At 42.2% G+C, this 23105-nt stretch overlaps 1 protein-coding gene across 2 annotated transcripts in view; it reads left to right on the forward strand.

Annotated features, from left to right (window-relative positions):
- The window catches only part of mtmr12 (myotubularin related protein 12), a 101305-nt gene that overhangs the window by 70748 nt on the left and 7452 nt on the right, over nt 1–23105 (forward strand). For both annotated transcript variants that reach the window (XM_072252375.1, XM_072252376.1), the window contains exons 9-15: nt 7263–7369; nt 9502–9632; nt 11046–11124; nt 13189–13259; nt 13485–13654; nt 20185–20355; nt 21440–21598. In XM_072252375.1, the coding sequence (XP_072108476.1) occupies nt 7263–7369; nt 9502–9632; nt 11046–11124; nt 13189–13259; nt 13485–13654; nt 20185–20355; nt 21440–21598 (888 nt within the window). The remainder of the gene's footprint in view (nt 1–7262; nt 7370–9501; nt 9633–11045; nt 11125–13188; nt 13260–13484; nt 13655–20184; nt 20356–21439; nt 21599–23105) is intronic.

Consider the following 23105-nt stretch of genomic DNA (forward strand, 5'->3'; position numbering starts at 1 on the left):
TCCAGCCAAAAACTCCTCCACATTTGACACTTCGCTTCGGTCGCCCGGGCTCAGCCACTCGCCTCGCCTCATAGTCCCCCCAGGCGAATCCAAGCTCTAGGCAGTCATTCACATACGTCAAAACTCCACACACCTTCACTTCCCCCATGGTTTTCCTCATGCCCCGCGGGAAGGATGCAGGGGCTCCGGATATGCCCTTGGGCATCTTTTTGGATCGGAAGAATCCTAGGGAACTAGTAAAGGCCATCTTCGGCTCAACAGCCGCACTCCTCAGGATCTGGCAACATCCACCCCTCAGATGCAGCACATTAAACCACGTCGCATCATCCACACACACACTGCCTTCATCTTCCACGCCGCCAGGGTCCAGTTGCCGCGACCTCTCTCTCACTGAGGTGTCTTCAGCGGTCAACTCCCCTCCCTCGTGGTGGTTCGGAGCATCTACTAAGAGGGTCTCACCCTCAGCTACTTTCCCCAAGCCGTACCACCGCTGGGTCTCGTTTAAATTCGGTACCGGCTCAAGGCTGCTACACACGTCCTCAGAAGCAACTCGACACGCTGGGTGCCCAGAAAATGCCTCCATGAACTCCAGGGTCATTAACCAATCATCGTCTTCTGGATAATTACCTGCACTGGTACCCAAAGTCTCCGGTGCCCTTGTGGTTGTCAAGGATAAATGCTTCAGACACCAGTTGTAAAACGAACTGTACAACAACTTGATCTGTGCGCCGGGGTCGAGGATAGGTTTAGCATCGCTTCCCTCTATCCATAACGACACCCTGGGGCGTGGCCCCTCTAAGCCTTCAGGAATAGGGTCTTTTCCTTGCGGAAGTTCAGTGGTACATTGCTAGGAACGTGCTTCCCCAGAGACTGCAGGCCGTTCCCCCACTGGGCCTCCACTAAGTTTCCCGACACCTCTCTGATCAGCTGAAGAACTGATCCCCTGAAATGATCCCCCTGGCACTACAAGCAATTTAGCCGCCCTCCTCGCCAGAGAAGACACACTGAAAACTTTCCCCCCTCTTTCAAATAACTGACAGCTGTCACTCCGGTGTAAGTGAACCTGACAGCTCTAACACCGTCACCAGCCCGCCCACTCAAACTTTCAACCAATCCCTGTCGCTCTCCCTCAACCAAGCACTGCCACTCATCTAACAACTGAGAGATCCGCTCCGCCCACATCTCACACGTCTCCGCCCCTCCTGGGGTGGACACTATCCCCAGTGCCAGGCGGAGCCTGCCAGAGCTAGAACATTTATTCGCAGACTCTACCTCCAAATCAGACCACTCTTTCCTCTCTCTCCCAACTGCATGGACAGCCCCGAGTGCCACCTCTAACTCGTCAATGCTAGTCTGAACTCGAACAAAGACCGCACCCACAACGCATACAGCAATCAACAGCAAATAACCCACAGAGACACACATTACAGATTTAAACAGGGCACCCACACAGCATACCAACAGACTCAAGCATCCCGGACAAAGCCCCCACAATGTAGCCCCCCTGGCCACCCTCAGGGTCGCTCGGCTCGCTGTCGTCTAGGGAAACAGCCTCGGCCCCGCCAAACTGGGTAATTCGTTTGTGTGGATGCTGTGTGAGGTACCCCACCCCGCCCAAATAACAGACATTACACCAGATGCAATTAAATGATTTACAGTTTATAGATATTACTGGAACTATATAATTAAAAGAGAATAAAATATAAAAGGAAAATAAAAGGCGCCACACTTATCAAAGTTCAATCTCTTCGTGCACAAAAACTGTTGGAGCTCAAGGACCTTCTTCTTCACCCTGTGACCCCTCGGACCACCTTGACCGGCCGCCTGGGACCAACAACGGTGGTCGACCAGACGCTCCACACGAGTCCGTCTCCGTCTCCTCGCCGAACGTCCCGCTCGGGGTCCGACCCCGTTAGCGGACTCACAGCACCTGGTCCATCCTCTGTCTCGCTCTCCCGCCTTCTGCCCCAAAACCCCGCGCATACAGTATCTTCAAATACACCAAAACCATAACAACTATCCCAATTGGTTAATAGCACCCTCTTATCACCCTCTAAACCACAATAAGCTGCTAGCGCAAACTTTCTCAGCGTTAAAGCACAACAAAGCCGCATTCCCCAGATTAACATAACAAAAACGCCATTTTAATTAGCCTCCGCAGTAACATAAAAATCGAAACCCCCTTACAATAGTGGCGTTTAAGAATCTTTTAGATGGGTATATGAATGTGGAGGTATATGGATCACATGCGGGCATAAGGAATTGGTATAGTTTGGCATCATGCTCGGCACAGATATTGTGAGCTGAAGGGTCTGTTCCTGCCCTGTGGTGTACTGTTCTGTTCTGTTCTATGTCCTTAATCATGATAATTAACCGTCTATTCAGACAACCCATAAATGGTATAAAGATACTTAACATGTTGCTTTCTCATCTCTTCCCATGGGTGTTGTTAATATAGTAAAATAAGAACCTGTCAGGTCTTCTGGGTAACTGCCATGTACTTTGTAATTTCACATGGAATCTCCCAACATGTTTAATTCAGAAGTTGCTGTGCACTGCATGCATTTTGAATTGTATTCGATTAACTTATTTGTGGTAATATTTTGTCTTGTGTTCTGTTTGAGGGTGCATCATAGTCCAGATGATAATGAATTTGAACTTGAAATTAGACATTCACTTCAGGCACCGGACCACAATTGTAGTTTCAAATGGTGAATAAAAATGGAGTGCCTATACTGTAATTGTACATAATGAATAAAATAGTCATAGCATTTCACACACTTTCTTTGCAGGGCTGTAAGTGAGACAGTATATTTGAGATCATCGGAGGATTCAGTTTAAACTGTGGTTTAATCCATTGATACCTATTTTTATATCCATGCAACTTGTGCATTAGAGCTTCTAGAGAAATCCACGATATTAGATCCATTTCTTTTAAAAACAAAACTTCAATGTATTGCCAGAGAGTAGCACACAACTTGTAAATGGGATTTTCGATAAGTTTCATAAGACAATAGTAATGTGGAACAGTCCATGTTCCAAGCCTATTCCTCAACTCTTTCCGTGCTACATTGACGACTGCATTGGTGCTGCTTCAAGCACCCATACTGAGCTCGTCAATTTCACCAACTTCGCCTACAACTTCCACCCTGCCCTCAAATGTACTTGGTGCATCTCTGACCTTTCCCTTTTCTTGATCTGTTTTCCTGTCTCCCTGTCTCCCTGTCTCCCTGTCTCCCTGTCTCCCTGTCTCCCTGTCTCCCTGTCTCCCTGTCTCCCTGTCTCCCTGTCTCCCTGTCTCCCTGTCTCCCTGTCTCCCTGTCTCCCTGTCTCCCTGTCTCCCTGTCTCCCTGTCTCCCTGTCTCCCTGTCTCCCTGTCTCCCTTGATATCTTTTATAAACCTAAACCTACTGAATCTCCGATATTTTCACTATACTTCGCACCTTGGCACTTCTTTTTTAAAAAAATACCATTCCCTTCTATCAGTTCCTACGTCACACCACATCTATTTTCAAGATGATACTTTGCGTTCCAGAACATCTGAGATGTCCTTCCTCCAAGAACAGGGTTTCCATACTACCATCGATGCTGCCCTCAACCACACTTCCTGGACATCCAACCTCACCCCATTTTCCCACCACTATAATGGGTAAAGTTTCCCTCATCCTTATCTATCATTCCACACGTCTCCACATCCAGCACACCGTTCTTTGTAACATCCATCTTCTTTAACGGGATCCTACCAATAAGCATATATTCTCCTTGTCTCTCTCTCCACCCCCCCCACCCCCGCCCACTCCCAGCTTTCTGCACAGATTGTTTTCTATGTGATTCCCTCACCACTGATCTCCCTCCTAGCAATTATCCCTGCAGGCAGGATGTGCAACACTTGCCCATTCACCTCCTCCCTCCCTTCCATTCAGGGCCCCAAACAATCTGTCCAGATGAGACAACAATTCTCCTGAAAGTCTGTTGGGGTCTTCTACTGTACCCAGTGCTCTCAGTGCAGTCTCTTCTACATCAGTGAGACCTGATGTAAATTGTGGGATCGCTTTACTGAGCACCTTTTCTCGCTCCACCACAACGGGTGGGACTTCTCAGTGGCCACTCATTTTTAATTCTGCTTGTCATTCCCATTCCCACGTGCCAGTCTATGGCCTCCTCTACTGCCATGAGAACGCCACTCTCTGACTGGAAGAGCAACACTTTATTCTGTCTGGGTCACCTCCAACCTGACAGCATGAAAATTAATTCCTCTAACCTTAGGGTAGTTTCTCCTTCCTCCCTCCTCTCCTTTTCAGTTTCCGGTTCTGGCTCCCCTCTTGCCCCTTTTACTCACCTGTCTATTACCTCCCTCTAATGCCATGTTGCTCCCTTTCTGCCATGGTCCACTCTCATTTCCTGTCAGATTCCTCCTTCAGCCCTTTACCTTTCCCACATATCACTCCCAATTTCTCATTCCATCACCCTTCCTCCACCCATAAACCTTCCCCCTCACCTGGTGTCAATTTTCACCTACCAGCTTGCACTCCTTCCCCTAACTCCCCCTCCCCACCACACTTTCTTCTGTTTTCTCCTTTGTTTCCAGTCCTGATGAAAGATCACAGCATGAAACGTCACCTGTTTACTTGATGCTGCTTGATCTGCTGAGTTCCTCCGGCCTTTTGTGTGTGACAAGAAAATGAATTCTTCACTCTTTCTAATCTTGCAGTGACCACCAGTTTCTCAGAAAACAAACTCTGTTGCTTCACCTTGCAAGCAGACTATGAATACTGTTTATTTGGACATACTGAAGGCAAATATGAGTGGTGAAGTGGAGATACATCTGTACCAAAGGTGCTGTAAGGCACTCCTACCCTCCGCTAGCCTGCATGTCGCCCTTGGGAAAGGTGTAACACCTGCTTACGCACCCCCCCCCCCCCCACCCGATCAGGATCACGTCAAGTCATGGAAGTAGGAGATGGATGGTCATATGAGCAGTTGGTGCATATCACAAGTCCTGTTTACGCGACCACTGACACCAGGCAGGCAATCTCTGAAGAGTGTTAATAATGTTTGGGGGTCACCCGGCTTGTGAAGACTCTGCCCAGAAGGAGGCAATGGTAAGTCACTTCTGAAGGGAAAAAACTTGCCAAGAACAATCAAGACCATGATCACCCATGTCAAAAGATGCAGCACATAACAAACAAACTAAAGGCATTGAAAAAAGTACCAAGACAGTCAGAATCTTTTTCCTAGGGTAAAATGTCAAGTAGTAGAGGCCATGCATTTATGGTAATGGAGGGACCTTGTGGAACAAGTATGTTACTCAGATAGGCATAGAGGTGGAGGCAGATATGATAGCGACATTTAGGAAGCTGTTAGATTGCCAATTGTATTTTAGAGAATAGAAGGATATGGATCATTGACTGGCAAAAGACATTTAATTTCATTAAGCATTGTGTTTGGTACGGATATTGTGGGATGAAGGGCCCCTTCCTATGCTATACTCCTATGATCCATGTCTTAAGTACTTTCAGCTAAAGTTGGATCTAATGAAATTGAAGGCAAATTAATGATCTGGTTAGGAAATTGGTTCTACAGGAGAAGACTAGAAAGAAAGAATAGAGTGACAACTAATTAAAGGGTTTCCACCAGTGTTATATCCAGCATTTGAAATATTGATGCAGCCCCGACGCAAAACTTGAATGATGAGATAGAAAGCCACCAGTCAAATAGTTGGCAAAAACAAAGATCGGGGACTTCGTAAGCAAGGCAAATGCAAGCTTTCTAATTACAAGGAGGAATTAATTACAAGATAAACAACTGGGATAATTTTTTGCGGCAAATGGTAAATACAGTGCCACTTTGGGGTAGAAATTATTTTGAAGAGTGACAAAATAGAAGCGAAGGCTGTATTAAAAGGAAGTGGAAATCGATTACATACAACATTAAATTGCCATGGTCACAAATGAAAATGATCATAAGCTTTTGAAATGTAGGTCTTTTGTATCTAGAAATTGTGTCATATCTTCACAATGCCCTGCTAAGAATTAAAGCTGCTTGGGGTACTACCCCTTGGGAAAGATTTACGGGGACCCATAATAGCTGGACTACGCACATCTATATTTGCTTCCTTCCACAATACGCAGTGAAGAGCATCCTGACTTGCTGCATCACTGTGGTATGGAATCTGCACTGTGGTGGACAGGAAGGCACTGCAACGCATAATCAAAACTACTCAACACTTCACTGGCAGCGGCCTACCCGCCATCAAGGACACGTATGCAGAAAGGTGTGGGAAAAGTGCCAGTAACATGATGAAGGATCTCACCCACCCTCCTCATGGACTGTTTGTCCCACTCCCATCAGGAAAGAAGCTACATAGCACCCACGCCAGGACCACTGGACTCAAAAGTAGTTGCTTCCCCACCGCCCCCCGCAAGTAAAGGCTGATCAATACCTCCACCCAGTAACTCACTATCACTATTTGATCATTTTCTGCCAGTCACCTTATGCACAGACTCTCCTGTGCTTAGTGTCACTTTATGGACATACAGTCAATCTATACTGTATATAGGCTATCTTAGATGTTCATATTTATTGAGTTCATTGTCTTATTGTGTTTTCTCGTGCTGTGTCTGATCTAGAGTAACAATTATTTTGTTCTCCTTGACACTTGTGTACTGAAAATGATATTAAACTACCTTGAATTTTCAAATGTTAAAACTCTGAGGAGGAATTTGAGAAACTAAGCTATAAACTCTTGAAGTGTGGAATGTTTAAGATCTTAAGAAGAAAAGGCTGCTAGAATCAATATTTTAAGGTATTTCTCTGGAGCATTTAGATAATAAAGACTCCCACGTGGACTATTGTTTATTGGCTATACTGTAATTCCAAGCACTCATCCCCAAACTCCTAGACCTAGGACTCAGCACCTCCCTGTGTACTGCCCAATGGATGCAATCAGTAGGGAAAGGCAGCAAACACTTTGCCATGAGCAAGGAAGCTTCTCAGGAAGCTGAAGGAATTAGGCATATTCTTTTTGACCCCTGCCAATTTGTATTGAAGCATTCCTGCCTGTGTTGCAACTGCTTATCTTCAGCTTGATGTCTTGCTCTTAGAGGAGGCATGGGCCATACTTCTGTACTCCTGTAAACTTAGTCCTAAAATTTCAGACTTTACTATTTTAGATATGAGAGTGAACCAGTTTTGTCTTGCATCAATGTTTTGTTTTAAAAATTGATTTAATAAATGAGTTGTTCTTTCTTATATCGGCACAGCTTTGGTGCTGGTCTCACTCCAGTGGTTGTGCATTAATGAAGATGGCAGCTATTCCTGAAACTGCTGATGACAGCACTTCACAAATGGACAAAGGCTGGATTGACAGGTTGGTGGTTGATAGTTGGCTTCCACTCCCACCCCCACCTTCTTATTCTGGTTTCTTCCCACCCCCACCCCAGCCTATCCAACCCTGATGAAGGGTCTTAGCTCAAAGCAACAATTGTTTATTCCTCTTCATGGGTACTGCCTGACCTGCTGAGTTCCTCCAGAATTTTGTGTGTGCTACACTGTGGTTGAGTCTTGTTAGTAATGTGCATGTAGCTGAATTTCAAATTCAAATGGATATCTTTTGCAGTTGGAACTTTTTTATTTTTACTCCTATTTGGGGCAATGTAAACTGCTATGGCTTGTAGATGATTTTCATGACTTACTTACAAAATGGGTCTGAACAAAATAAAGTACTGATAACATGAACAATTTTGAGTTTGTTGAATACAACGATGTGTTTTCTCAATGTTGAATTGACACCGGAATAAGTTTTTCTAATCAGTCATGCTAAGGTCTTGTAGTATGACCTGACATCCTGCTATTCTTTAATATGACCACTTGTTACTAATCTCTTTTGTATGCAGTTTTCTAATTAATTACATGGAAAATAGAATTCAAGATTTTAAGCTTTATTTCTGCAAAATGTCAGTCATTTGGAAGTCAGCAGTTCTTGCAGTGCCCTGTTACTTGCAGGAAAACCAATCACTGGGTGCGGGACCTTCTCTGTCCCATTGAAACTACCTAGGGAAAGGCAACAGGTGAATGTTCCTGCTATTAGCACATTGTGAAAGATATGTCCCTCCCTGCCACTCAGTGCACAGTTCAGGGACAGATCTGTTTTGTTTCTTAACTTTCTGGTCAGTTATATATTCATGCAGCCATTCCTTAACATCGACAAATAATGGGGTATATATTGGTGTCTGCAATTTGTACTCAAAAGCTTTTGAAACAAAAAAAAACTAATAAATATTAAGAGGTTCTGCTACTTAAGATTTGCTACCATTGTAAATAAGTAATTCTGCAAATTTAATTCTCTATATTCAAAATGCTGAAGTTCAAAGTAAATTTATTATCGAAGTACATGTATGTCACCATATAGAACCCTAAGGTTTGTTTTCTTGTGGGCATACATCAAAGAAACACAATAGAATCTATGAAAGACTGCACCCAACAGGACAAACAGCCAATGTGCAATAGACAACAAACTGCAAATACACAAGAGAAAAACAACCAAATAAATAAATACATATTGAGAACATGAAATGAAAAGTCCTTGAAAGTGAGTCCATAGGTTGTGGGAACATTTCTTTGTTCTGGCAAGTGAAGTTATCCCTTCTGGTTCAAGAGCCTGATGTTTGAGAGGTCTGGTGTCTGGTTTCTGACACCTCTGGGTTAAGGGTGGCAGCTGTAGGAGACTTGGTCAATTTCCTTTTGTCTTAGGGGTTCTTTACACTGAGGTGGCAACCAGTGCTGAAGAGCCATTGGGAAAATATGCTCCAGTCTTAGAAGACCTGAGCACACTCTTAGCTAGGTATCTATTTGTTGAATATTTAATTTTGTTGTTTGTCTAACTTGGGGGAATTTGGATGCTTGGTCAAATCTTTTACTGTTTGTAAATAAATGATTAATATGCTGATTTGTAGTCAGTGTCCTCTGTCTCATTCATCAAACCCGTGAACCTGCTTCCACGTTACACAGCTGGAAATTCTTGTATTGCCTACCATAGATGAGTAAGATAAAATCGTCCATGAAATTGAGTTCTGCTTGCAGATGGTATTCACCTCATAACCTTGCTAACCTGAGTTCCCCAGTCTCTGCTACATTGTTGTCATGCAGTTCAGGTCTTATAGAGGAAGTTGGTAGGGGATGGGTGTTGAATCCAATACCTGGGGCTAATCAAATAATTGATCTGTCCCGGTGATTAGTATTAAGAGTGACTTCTTAAGTCACTTTAGAAGATCAACTTTCAGATTCAAGAAACTTCAAAATTCCTAATTTGTCTGCCTAAAGAAAAATCCGTAATATTTTAAAAATGAATCGATAGAGCATGCCCCAGAATTGCTCTTTGCCCTAAACTACATGCACAATGAATGAGAGAAATGTACAGAAATAGTAAGAATTGTATACAATTCCATGTATCCTGCCTCTTCCTTTTTACACTAATATGATATTCTCTTGTGGATATTTTAGGTTACTTCATGTTCTTGGAGAAACACATCCCTTGAATCACACAGTTAGGACAGAGGTCCTTTCAACCTCTCTCCCAAGTCTGCAGGATATACAAGCCTCGTACAGTAGATTCAAACAGCTGTTTCTGATGGGTAATTTTGTACATTAAATAGAAACAATATACCGTATAAGTTGGTTTAGATGCATTCAGCTCATTATGGATTTTGTTTATAATCTTGAGTTTGAAACCACTTGTTTCTTCAATTTTCTTCAAATAAACACTTAATTTCTGACCATTGTAGACGGGATTAAGGTATCATTCTACATTTCTTGATTTTTAAATGAGGAATCAATTTGTTGGTATTTTATGAGGGTATTTTAATTCAGGGTATCTAATTGTTCCTTTAAGGAAAATTTATATTTGAATTTTTACTGTGTGATCTAAGATATCATTTGTTCTTGAAGCTTGTTTGTATCCTTCTAGAAAGTCAAATATATTCAGCTTGATATCAGGAAATGTTTCTCTCCAAAGTGTAGAAGTGGATTCTTATCAAAAGATTTTGTCATGGATGAATGTTTCTAAATATGTTTTGTACTTAAGTAGGGGGAAGCCATAAAAATGGATGCTTGGTGGTATTGTATAAGCAGTTTTCTTCTATTTTTAAAAAAACCTAACTGGCTCTATATAGTTACTTTACAAATTGACCCTTTCAGTAGTATGTACATCTATTTTTTATCTTTATCAAATTCGGAAAACAATAAAATGGAGAGAAAATTCAAAATTCTGAGGTGCAGAGAGACTTGGGAGTCCTCTTGCAGGATTCCCTACAGGTTAATTTGCAGGTTGAGGTGGTGGTGATGAAGGCAAATGTGAAGTTAGGATTCGTTTCGAGAGTACTAGAATATAAAAGCAAGGATGTAATGCTGAGGCTTTATGAGGCACTGATAAGGCAGAGTGTTATGAGCAATATAGGGCCGATTATCTAAGAAAGGATGTGCTGACATTGGACGGGGTTCAAAGGAGGTTCACGAAAATGATTCTGGGATTGAAAGACTTGTGTGAGGAGTGTTTGATACTGTTCTCACTGGAATCCAGAAAAATGGGGGTGGAGATCTCATTGAAACCTCGCGAATTTTGAAAGGCCTCAATAGAGTGGATGCGGAGAGGAAGTTTCCTATGGCAGGAGAGTCTGTGACCAGAGGACAGAGCCTCAGAACAGATGAGGAATTCATTTAGCCAGAGAATGGTGAATCTGTGACATTTGTTGCCACAGGCAGCTGTGGAGGCCAAGTTGTTGGGTATATTGATGGTAGAGGTTGATAGATTCTTGATTAGTCGGGGCATGAAGGTAATGGGGAGAAGGCAGGAGATTGGAGCTGAAAGGGAAATGGATTAGCCATGATGAAATGGCAGAGCAGACTCGATGGGCAAAATGACCTAATTCTGCTCCTATATCTTATGGTTTTATATACAGAATTATTTGAAGACAGCTTTTGACCAATCTGATTATATTTTGATCTATATATCATTCAGCTGTAATTTAGTTGTTAATATCCTTATCCAGATAATGCTGCAGATTTCTGGGAATCTGACATTAAATGGCTGTCCACCATAGAGAATGCAAGTTGGTTGGAAATTATCAGGTTTGTGCATCTTTTCTAAATGACTCTTAAATTATGATCTGCGTGCTGGTTATTTTTTGGGTAAACATACTGAAACACTTGTTTAAAAATCTCCACTAGCGAAGCGGGTCATAGTCTTAGAGTGTGGAAACAGTCCTTCAGCCGAACCTGTCTGTGTTGCCAGAGAGCTAATCCCATATGAATGCACTTAGACCATCATCTTCTGAATCTCTCTTAACCATGTACTTGATGGTTTTTAGACATTACTAATGTGCCCACCTTAACCACTATCTCCAGCAATCCATCTGGCATGGTAGCATAGTAGTTAGCATTTTCAGCACCAGGGATCCGCAATCGGTGTTTAATTCCCGCTACTGTCTGTAAGGGGTTTGTATGTTCTCTGTGTGTGACCGTATGGATCGTGGTTCATAAGTTGTGGGCATTGCCTGTTGGTGTCAGAAGCCTGATGATGCTTGTGGGCTGCCCCAGCACATGCTTGGATTGTGTTGGTCCTTAATACAAATGACACATTTCACTGTATATTTCGATATACATGTGACAAATAAAGCTAATCTTTAAAATCTTTCCACCACATAACCAGCACTCTGTGGAGAAGCTGCCCTGATGTCCCTTCTAAACCTTTCACCTATTGTCTTAAACCCATGCTTTTTTTTATATAGCACTGGGAAAAAGACTGCATGTTTTCACCTGTCTATGCCCCTCATGATCTTGTATACCTCTGTCAGTTCACACCTCTGTCTCCTATATTTCAGTGAATAAAGTCCTAGACTACACAGCCTCTTCTTTCACAACCTCTCTACTCAGACCCCAGCTCCAGGCAAATTTTTTTCTGTGCTCTTTCTAGCTCACTAGCTTCTTTCCTGTCATAGATCAACCAAAACTGTACAAAATACTCCGTGCTGCCTCACCAATGTCTTATATAACTGCGGTATAACTTCCCAACTCCTATATTCATTGATTGATGAAATTCTCCAGGCCAAATGTCATCTACATCACCCCACCCCATGTACCTGCGATGCAGCTTTATAATCCTAGACACCTTTTCTCCCAAAATGCAGTACTCACATACTATGTCCTCATCTGCAACATAAAAACCTCATAAAAGGTCCATGAGTAGTAATGTTTAAAGTAAATAAATTTTGCTTAATTTAAATTTTAATAATTAGGAATTATTTATTGCTTCCTTCTCACAGAAACTGTGGAACATTCATGATAAATTAATTCTGGATCATTATAGGCCATCAGGTATACAATACACATTGTGTACTTGGGCTTTTAAGAGTGCACTTAATAATGAGAAATTTAATAATAAAATCGAGGAAATTCCCATCACTTAATCTCGATGCACAAAGCTGGTGAAGAGTGAAATGCTAAGCCAAGGCAGGAGGTTCTACTGATTACTACAGACAAGTGTAATCTTTCAGTCATTGCATCTAGGATAGAAGCAGATTCTCTTTGAATTGTGGCTGCGTGATTGTTTCTTTGCTTCAACTTTCTGTTTAACCTCCTCAGTCTGTTCCAGTTTGAGATGAGGCCACCTTATTATATACCTCCTGTACTGAATATTCATTGTCTTCTGCTGCCATAGCCCATCCACTCCAAGGTTCAACATGTGCATTCAGAGATGCTGTTTGGCACGCTGATGTTGTAATACGTGGTTATTTGAGTTACTGTCACCTTGTCAGCTTGCACCAGTCTGGCCATTCTCACTGACCTCTCTTGTTAACAAGATGTTTTTACCCAGAGAAATGTTGCTCGCTGTATGTTTTTTGTTTCTTATACCATTTTCTGTAATCTGGAACTGTTGTGCATGAAAATCTCAGGAGATCAGTTTCTGAGATACTCAAACCACCTCGTCTAGCACTGACAATTATTCCACAGTCAAAGTTACTTAGATCACACTCTTCCCCATTCTGATGTTTGGTCTGAACAACTGAGCCTCTTGACCATGTTTGCATGATTTTATGCATTGAATCTCTGCCATATGATTGGCTGTTTAGATACTTTCATTAGTGAGGTGTACCTACTAAAGTAGCCACTGAGTGTAGACTCTATCCTTTGCAGGCAATGTCTGAAAAAGGCCTTGGATGTCGTCGAATGCCTGGAGCATAAGAACACATCTGTGGTGCTTGTCGGTGAGAAAACATTTGAATATTCTTTGCATGATATTGATTCCTTTGGAAAAATTAAAAAATTAGCATTTTTCAAGTTGAGAGAGAATGTAATCAAGCAGAGGGCATGAAACCATTCCTTTTTGTTCATTTATTTAATCAGAACTGTTTCAATTTTTTTGGTTCTAATGATTTTCCTAATTGGAAAACCTATTTTAAGTGTGTTCCTATTTTGTTTCCAATATGCAGAAGAAAATTGCTCTGATCTGTGCTGTGTAATAGCTAGTCTGGTGCAGGTGATTATGGATCCACATTTTAGGACCATAACTGGCTTCCAGAGTTTAATTCAGAAGGAGTGGTTGATGGGCTGCCATTGCTTCCTGGACCGATGCAATCATCTGCGAGGCAATGATAAAGAGGTAAGCGTGAAACATTCACGTGGCAATGACTTGCCACTGCTCAGTTAAAAGTAGATAGTTATGTCAGATGCTGAAATATAAGGTCGCCTCAATTTGTATATTACATAAATGGCATTCATTACATTTTTGCAAATATTAAGAAGAGAATAGTTTGGGGCTGGGGGGGTAAAGGGCCAGAGGGGCCAACCTCAGAATACAACGACATCCGTTTAGAACAGAGATGAGAAGGAATTTCTTTAGCCAGTGGGTTGTGAATCTGTGGACTCCATTGCCACAGATGCCCTTGGAGGCCAAGTCATTGGGGACATTTAAGGCAGAGGTTGACAGGTTCTTGACTAGTCAGGGCGTCAAAGGATAAGAGAGAAGGCAGGAGCGTGGGGTTGAGATGGATAATAAATCAGTCATGATGGAATTGCATTGCAGACAAGATGGACCGAATGGCCAGAATCTGCTCCAATGTCTTAGCCTTGGAGAACTAGGAGGAAGAGTAGTCACTAAGGGGCGGAAAACGCTGGTGGGAGTTGTGTACAGGCCACCTAACAGTAGTAGTGAGGTTGGGGATGGTATTAAACAGGAAATTAGAAATATGTGCAATAAAGGAACAGCAGTTATAATGGGTGACTTCAATCTACATGTAGATTGGGTGAACCTAATTGGTAAGGGTGCTGAGGAAGAGGATTTCTTGGAATGTATGCGGGATGGTTTTTTGAACCAACATGTCGAGGAACCAACTAGAGAGCAGGCTATTCTAGACTGGGTATTGAGCAATGAGGAAGGGTTAATTAGCAATCTTGTCGTGAGAGGCCCCTTGGGTAAGAGTGACCATAATATGGTGGAATTCCTCATTAAGATGGACAGTGACATAGTTAATTCAGAAACAAAGGTTCTGAACTTAAAGAAGGGTAACTTTGAAGGTATGAGACGTGAATTAGCTAAGATAGACTGGCAAATGACACTTAAAGGGTTGATGGTGGATATGCAATGGCAAGCATTTAAAGATTGCATGGATGAACTACAACAATTGTTCATCCCAGTTTGGCGAAAGAATAAATCAAGGAAGGTAGTGCACCCATGGCTGACAAGGGAAATTAGGGATAGTATCAATTCCAAAGAAGAAGCATACAAATTAGCCAGAAAAAGTGGCTCACCTGAGGACTGGGAGAAATTCAGAGTTCAGCAGAGGAGGCCAAAGGGCTTAATTAGGAAGGGGAAAAAAGATTATGAGAGAAAACTGGCAGGGAACATAAAAACTGACTGTAAAAGCCTTTATAGATATGTGAAAAGAAAAAGATTGGTTAAGACAAATGTAGGTCCCCTACAGACAGAAACAGGTGAATTGATTATGGGGAGCAAGGACATGGCGGACCAACTGAATAATTACTTTGGTTCTGTCTTCACTAAGGAAGACATAAATAATCTTCCGGAAATAGTAGGGGACAGAGGGTCCAGTGAGATGGAGGAACTGAGGGAAATACATGTCAGTAGGGAAGTGGTGTTAGGTAAATTGAAGGGATTAAAGGCAGATAAATCCCCAGGGCCAGATGGTCTGCATCCCAGAGTGCTTAAGGAAGTAACCCAAGAAATAGTGGATGCATTAGTGATAATTTTTCAAAACTCTTTAGATTCTGGACTAGTTCCTGAGGATTGGAGGGTGGCTAATGTAACCCCACTTTTTAAAAAAGGAGGGAGAGAGAAACCAGGGAATTATAGACCAGTTAGCCTAACATCGGTGGTGGGGAAACTGCTAGAGTCAGTTATCAAAGATGTGATAACAGCACATTTGGAAAGCGGTGAAATCATCGGACAAAGTCAGCATGGATTTGTGAAAGGAAAATCATGTCTGACGAATCTCATAGAATTTTTTGAGGATGTAACTAGTAGAGTGGATAGGGGAGAACCAGTGGATGTGGTATATTTGGATTTTCAAAAGGCTTTTGACAAGGTCCCACACAGGAGATTAGTGTGCAAACTTAAAGCACATGGTATTGGGGGTAAGGTATTGATGTGCATAGAGAATTGGTTGGCAGACAGGAAGCAAGGAGTGGGAATAAACGGGACCTTTTCAGAATGGCAGGTGGTGACTAGTGGGGTACCGCAAGGCTCAGTGCTGGGACCCCAGTTGTTTACAATATATATTAATGACTTGGATGAGGGAATTAAATGCAGCATCTCCAAGTTTGCCGATGACACGAAGCTGGGCGGCACTGTTAGCTGTGAGGAGGATGCTAAGAGGATGCAGGGTGACTTGGATAGGTTAGGTGAGTGGGCAAATTCATGGCAGATGCTATTTAATGTGGATAAATGTGAAGTTATCCACTTTGGTGGCAAAAAAAAGAAAACAGATTATTATCTGAATGGTGGCCGATTAGGAAAAGAGGGAGGTGCAACGAGACCTGGGTGTCATTATACACCAGTCATTGAAAGTGGGCATGCAGGTACAGCAGGTGGTGAAAAAGGCGAATGGTATGCTGGCATTTATAGCAAGAGGATTCGAGTACAGGAGCAGGGAGGTACTACTGTAGTTGTACAAGGCCTTGGTGAGACAACACCTGGAGTACTGTGTGCAGTTTTGGTCCCCTAATCTGAGGAAAGACATCCTTGCCATAGAGGGAGTACAAAGAAGGTTCACCAGATTGATTCCTGGGATGGCAGGACTTTCATATGAAGAAAGACTGGATGAACTAGGCTTATACTCGTTGGAATTTAGAAGATTGAGGGGGGGATCTGATTGAAACATATAAAATCCTAAAGGGATTGGTCAGGCTGGATGCAGTAAGATTGTTCCCGATGTTGGGGAAGTCCAGAACGAGGGGTCACAGTTTGAGGATAAAGGGGAAGCCTTTTAGGATGGAGATTAGGAAAAACTTCTTCACACAGAGAGTGGTGAATCTGTGGAATTCTCTGCCACAGGAAACAGTTGAGGCCAGTTCATTGGCTATATTTAAGAGGGAGTTAGATATGGCCCTTGTGGCTAAAGGGATCGGGGGTATGGAGGGAAGGCTGGTACAGGGTTCTGAGTTGGATGATCAGCCATGATCATACTGAATGGCAGTGCAGGCTCGAAGGGCCAAATGGCCTACTCCTGCACCTATTTGCTGTGTTTCTATGTTTCTGCCCTGTCGAGCCTGCTCCACCATTCAATAAGATCATGGCTGAACTGGCTGTGGACTGAGCTCCACCTACCTGCCTTTCCCTAACCCTTAATTCAACAGCAATGCAAAAATCTATTTGTATATTATATACTTAATGAGGTAATGCTTCCCTGGGCAGAGAATTCCACAGATTCATTACTCCGTAGGGTTGGGGGGTGGAGGGGAAGAGAACATCACCTTCATAAATCTATTCCCCTGAATCTTGATGTTCTGTTTCCTCGTTCTACTCTCACCTGTGTACCAGTGGAAACAACTTTCCTGCTTCTGCCTTGTCCACCCCTTTCATAATTTTGTGTTTCTGTAAGTTGCACTGTCGTTCTTTAGAAATCCAGCAAGTCTAGTCCCCGGAGGCTCACTGAATAAAAGGCTGAAATCCATCTCTGCTCTGATTTGAGTCACAGAATTACCCAGTGTTACATAGACCAAGGGTAAATCAGGTATTGAGGAGGGGTGTATGCTCAATGTTATCATGGAAACTCTGCAAAATTTTAAGGTAATGGTTAAACAAGAACTGATCTTAAGGTTTGAATTTCACCACTCTGAAATTCAGCATCATGGAATGGACTGATCTGTGTCATTAAATCATGCCCCAGTCAAGGTAATGAAAAGCAGGCATTGTAAGGAATATGTAAGGATTTCCAAACTTTTGCCTTCAGCCAAAGAAGCAATGAATAGGGCAAGTTGCTTGCCGCGGAATTTTAAATTAATAACTGCTTAGCTTTAAATTGCAAGTGCAGAAAATTTGGGTTGCAACCCTGATGACAAAATACTAGACATTCTCAAATCCAGCGGTAACCACGGAGCAAAAAGGTAGTTAATATTTTGGGTAAACACAGCTGCTGGAAATCCAGAGTAACACATATAAAATGCTGAAGGAACTCAGCAGGCCATGAAGGGATATGGGAGAAGGCACCAGATTGAGGCTGAGAGGAACTTCAATTCTTGGCTGAAGATGAGCATTATAGAAGAAGCTTTGAACACACAGGATATTCCATTACTATTATCTATCCTGTATGATGGGGTAGATAAACTAAAGGTGGCTTTGACCATTGTAGTAAACAAAATTGACAGTTTGTCTACAAGCATAAAAGCAAATTAAATGAAGCAGACTGAGAAAAAGTGGCATATGATGGTATTGGAAAAATGAAAGTTGAAAGTAATGTTAATTAAAATCATTCCAGTTATAGCTGGGCCATTATTGTACCAATAAATAAGGAAATAAGTATGACAAATGTACATAATATTTTGGTATTGCTCGGGCCCATGTATTTTCCCATGAAGATGGCATTTAAAGATTCAATATTCAGGATTGATTATCATTTCTGTACACAAGTGTAAAGAAGAACAAAATGATTGTTGCTCGGGATCCAACGCAGCATTAAAAAAACACACCAAGCATGAAGAACCCAACAAAAATCACAATAAATATAAATATAAGATTAGCTTGTATATATCAACCGACTTAATGTGCATAAAGTAGTACTAGGTACAGGAGAATCTGTACATGAGGTAACATAGGAAATGATAAAGTCGTGGTGGTGGAGCAGTTGATTAGTGGGTGGAGGTGTTGATCAGCCTGACTCCTTGGAGGAAGTAAATGTTTTTGAGTCTAATGGTCCTAGCGTGGATGCTGCATAGCCTGTTCCCTGATGGGAGTGGGGCAGACAGTCAACGGGCAGGGTGGGTGGGATCCTTCAGATATTGCTGGCCTCTATTATGGCACCTTGCTGTACATGTCCTTGGCGGCTAATAGGCTGGAGAGGTTGATGCATCTATCTGCTGTAGAGCCCTCCTTTCCATCTCAGTGCAGTTTCCATACCACACAATGATATGGAAATTCTGTCTGCAAAAAATGTAAGGTCAATAAAGCTAATGTTTTTAAACTTTGGTTTTGAAAATGTAGTGACTTGCAAAACCTTCCCTAACCCCGTATGGGTCTTGGAAACCTGCCTCTCCCCACAACACTGACTGCCACATTCAGCATTGGACACAGGAGTGGAAAGCTGCTGACATCTGGTGTTTGGGTCTGACCTCTGCTGTCATTGGATCTAATGTACAGCAGGGCCCCAGGGTTAAAAAGGAAATGTAGAGATGGATGGACTTATTCACTGCTCTTCTTGGTTATTGTCTCTGGTGGAAGCCAGGTTGCCTTTGGGTCTGCATCTCTGCCCAGATCCAATGCAGTATCAACTGTATCCTCTTGCATTGCCCTGAAAATGATACCAATTGCATGCCAGCTCAGTCTGCCCACACCCAGAGCAGATATACACCTGCACTCCCCTGCAGGGCCTTGCCTAAGCTTGGCATTGAGCATAACCAAGGTATTTTATGATGCCTCATTCAGGAATGCTGGAACTGGCAGAATAAAGTTGAGAGGATTGTAGGACTTTAAAATCTGAGGATTAAAATGAAATTGTTAGAGATTACAAAGGCAAAATGTTTTCCTTTCAGTGGTTCAAAATGGGATATTTTACAGTTTAACAGTACAATTTAAAACTACTGTGAACGTGGAACCGTACAGCACAATACAGGCTGTTAGCCCCACGATGTTCTGCCATCCTGTTAACCTAATCTGAGGTCAATCTCGCCCCTCCCTCATCATTGCCCTCCATTTCGCTATTATCCATGTTCCTATCCAAGAGTTTCTTTAATGTCCTTAATATATTTCACCACCACCCCTGGCAGGGTGTTCCAAGCACCTACCATTCTGTCAAAATAAAAGCGTCAACTTGCCTCTGACATCCCCCCCCCCCCATACATTCTTTCAATCACATTAAAATTATGCCCCCTGGTATGAGCCATTTCCACTCTTGGGGGAAAAGGTCTGAGCATCCACTCAATCTATGCCTCTTATCATTTAGTACATGTTTATCAAGTCTCCTCTAATCCTCCTTCCCTCCAAATAGAAAAGCCCTAGCTCACTTACTCCCTGCCCATTACGTCACTGGTGTTTAGTACAGCAGCGAAGGTCCTCCCTCTGTCTGTCCATACTGTCACACTCCAATAAAGAAGGATTTTTCATAGCTGTTTCCATAACAAATTTTTTGACCAGTCATGGTTGTTAGCTCTGAAGTGACCCCCATCCTCTCCCTCCCCAAACCTACCAAGAGCACAAGGCCCTGACTCCAGCCAACATAGCTCTCCGGGTCTGTGGCTCCAAACCATACGACAAGGTTGTGGTCTTCTTGGAGGAGCTCACTTAACTTTATTATTACGATTGTTTGACTGTGCTGTAGATCAGATTAGTATGAGACAGGCTTTGGTTTTATTACCTGTTGTAATATTAATTGCGTACAGTTTGCTTAGATCTGTGACAACTTTTGCTTGTAAAATATGATGAAAATAAATATCTTTGTTTTTTTTTATATATACTTAAAGGCACCAGTATTTCTTCTCTTCTTGGAATGTATATGGCAGTTGCTTCAGCAATACCCACCAGCTTTTGAATTTACAGAGACGTACTTGACTATATTGTCAGACAGTATGCATGTCCCCATCTTTAGCACCTTCCTGTTTAATTCACCACACCAAAAGGATAATACCCAAATGGTAGGTGCCTCTAATTAGTACAAAATGTTTATAGATTGTTTGCAATTTATTTGCTTTAGTTACTTGATTGCTATTTAAGTTTTGTTGTGTCTCTGGTACTTAATGACTCCATAACTTTCAATGTAATGTTGCTGAGGAGCAGCAGATGTTGATCAAGAGAAGGTCCTTGGGTGAATATCAGACAACAAATTTCAAGACAAGCCACTGATATTAAACCTGATTCTGAGGTAATGATGTAGGTTGAGAGGACAAGTCTTCCATTGGCTGATATTCCTGGCAACTGGAAACAGAAGATCATGGCTCCATCTACCAATGAAATAACACTTCTAAACTTGTCAGGCAGCATCAGTGGAAATGAATAAACAGTTGACACTTCAGGCTGAGAACTGTCCTGATGAAGGATCTCTGTCCAAAATGTCAACTGATTATTCATTTCCATAGATGCTCCCTACAGTCTTACAAAATTGCCCCAGTCTATCAAAGGTAAAACCCTCCCCACCATTGAGCACATCTACACAAAATGTTGTCACAGGAAAGCGATATTCATCATCAAGACCCCCCACCCCCACCCCCCACTGCCCAGGATGTTCTGTTCTCTCTTCTCGCTGCTACCATTAGGAAGAAGGTACAGGAGCCTCAGGACTCTCAGCACCAAATTTAGGAATAGTTATTACCCCTCAACCATCAGGCTCTTGAACCAAAGAGAATAACTTCACACGGCTTCACTTCATCATTGAAATGTTCTTGCAACCTATGGACTCACTTTCAATGACTCTTCGTCACGTGTTCTCTATTTATTGCTTACTCATTTATTATTGTTCCTTATTTGCACAGTTTGTCTTTTGCACACTGGTTGAAGCTCAAGTTGGTGCGGTCTTTCATTGATTCTATTATGGCTATTATCCTATTGTGGATTTATTGAGTATGCCTGCAAGAAAATGAATCTTGGGGTTATATATGTTGATGCACTTTGATAATAAATTTACTTTGAATAGTGCATATTGTCATACCATTTGGTTAAGGTCAATACAAGCCACCTTGTAATCTGCTTGTCAAAATAACATGTTATTCATTTGCTTTGCAGCTTGGTGAAGATCGGGGTATGCTTTGTAGATCGTTGAAGCTTCCCACTGTGTGGGAATGGTCTGTTCAATTTGAGCATTCTGTTCAAGTACTCTTTTATAATCCACTTTATGTTGGAAAGCCAAAATCTGGAAGTGTTAGAAGGACTCAGCGTGCTAAGGTAATTGCTTTAAATTTTGTTTTGAGTTTGAGTCTGAAACACAACAGAGATGTGGGCCCCTGGGCCTGTATTCTGACCAAAACCATCCATTTGTACCAATCCTGCATTAATCTCATTTTATTCTCCCTATTTTTCCATCAACTCCTCCCAAATTTCACCATTCATTTACACACTGGGGACAATTAACGGTGGCCAGTAGACCAATCAACATGCACATACATCTTCAGGATGTGGCAGGGAAGCAGAGTGCCTGGAGGAAACACGCACACAGTCACAGGAAGAATGGGCAACGCTGTGGAGACAGAAGTCAAGGTTGAACGTTGATCTCTGCTGCAGTGAGGAGCTGCTTTGCTAGATGCACCTTTGTGCAACCTGCGAAGTATGTGTACATACAAGATTCTGCAGATGCTGGAAATCTAGAGCAACACACACAAAATGCTGGAGGAACTGAGATATTCTGAGATCGCTCTTCATCTTTTTGAACTCTGATAATTACAGGCTGCTCGTATGTTAATCCTTTCATCCCCAAGATGATTCTCACAAACCTCATCTTGCCCCCTGCCTCTCAAACAGTAGCACATCCTTTCTTAGATATGGAACTCCCAAAACCGTTCACAATGTTCCATACTGTGGCCTGGCTAGTGCCCTAGTGCCTTGTACCTCAGCACTACATCATCGCTCTTATTTTCTGGTCCTCTTGAAATGAATGCTAATGTCGCATTTGCCTTTCTTACTGCCCAAACAACCTGCAGTTTAACTTTGTGAAATCCTCACATAATACACTCGTACATAAGATGTTTGGGTTAGAGTGTCTGTTCAGTCTTAGAATTCTATTAAAAGCTCAGTTGCATCACATTCAACATGATATAACTTTATCAATCTCCTTTACAGTGCAAAGCATTGGCGTTCACATCAAATCACTGCTTCTGTCTTGGTGGCTTCACTGAAGTTTTTAGAAAAATACTTTGTGAAGGATTGGGGTATGATTGTGATAACAATTTTTAGAGCCAACATAGAAAACCTCAATTTTCAGCCTTAAGTTGCATCTGCCATTTATTTTCCCACTTACCTAACTAATCTGAATCATATTTGCATCTTCCTCACAGTTTACTTTCCACACATCTGAATCTTTCACACCAGTTTTGTGTCAGCTTGGAGATATTAATATTTAGTTACTTCGTTTAAATTATTGACAGATCAAAAATCTGGCCTTTATTTAACATCAGGTAACCTCTCTAGGCAGGTGAATAACTGGAATCCAGCACTGATTCCTGCCACCCAGAAAATGGCCTGTTTATTTCTAGTGTTTTCTATCTTATCAACAAATTCTCAATCCACGTTGGCAAGTTGCTCTCAAATCCATGTATTTTATTTTGCATTCTCTTTGTGACTTTATCAAGTACCTTCTAAATGTCCAAATACATGGCAGTGTTAGCTGTGAGGAGGATGCAGGGTGACTTGGATAGGTTAGGTGAGTGGGCAAATTCATGGCAGATGCAATTTAATG

This window comes from Mobula birostris, chromosome 3 (genome assembly GCF_030028105.1).
Source record: "Mobula birostris isolate sMobBir1 chromosome 3, sMobBir1.hap1, whole genome shotgun sequence".
Classification (NCBI taxonomy): domain Eukaryota; kingdom Metazoa; phylum Chordata; class Chondrichthyes; order Myliobatiformes; family Myliobatidae; genus Mobula; species Mobula birostris.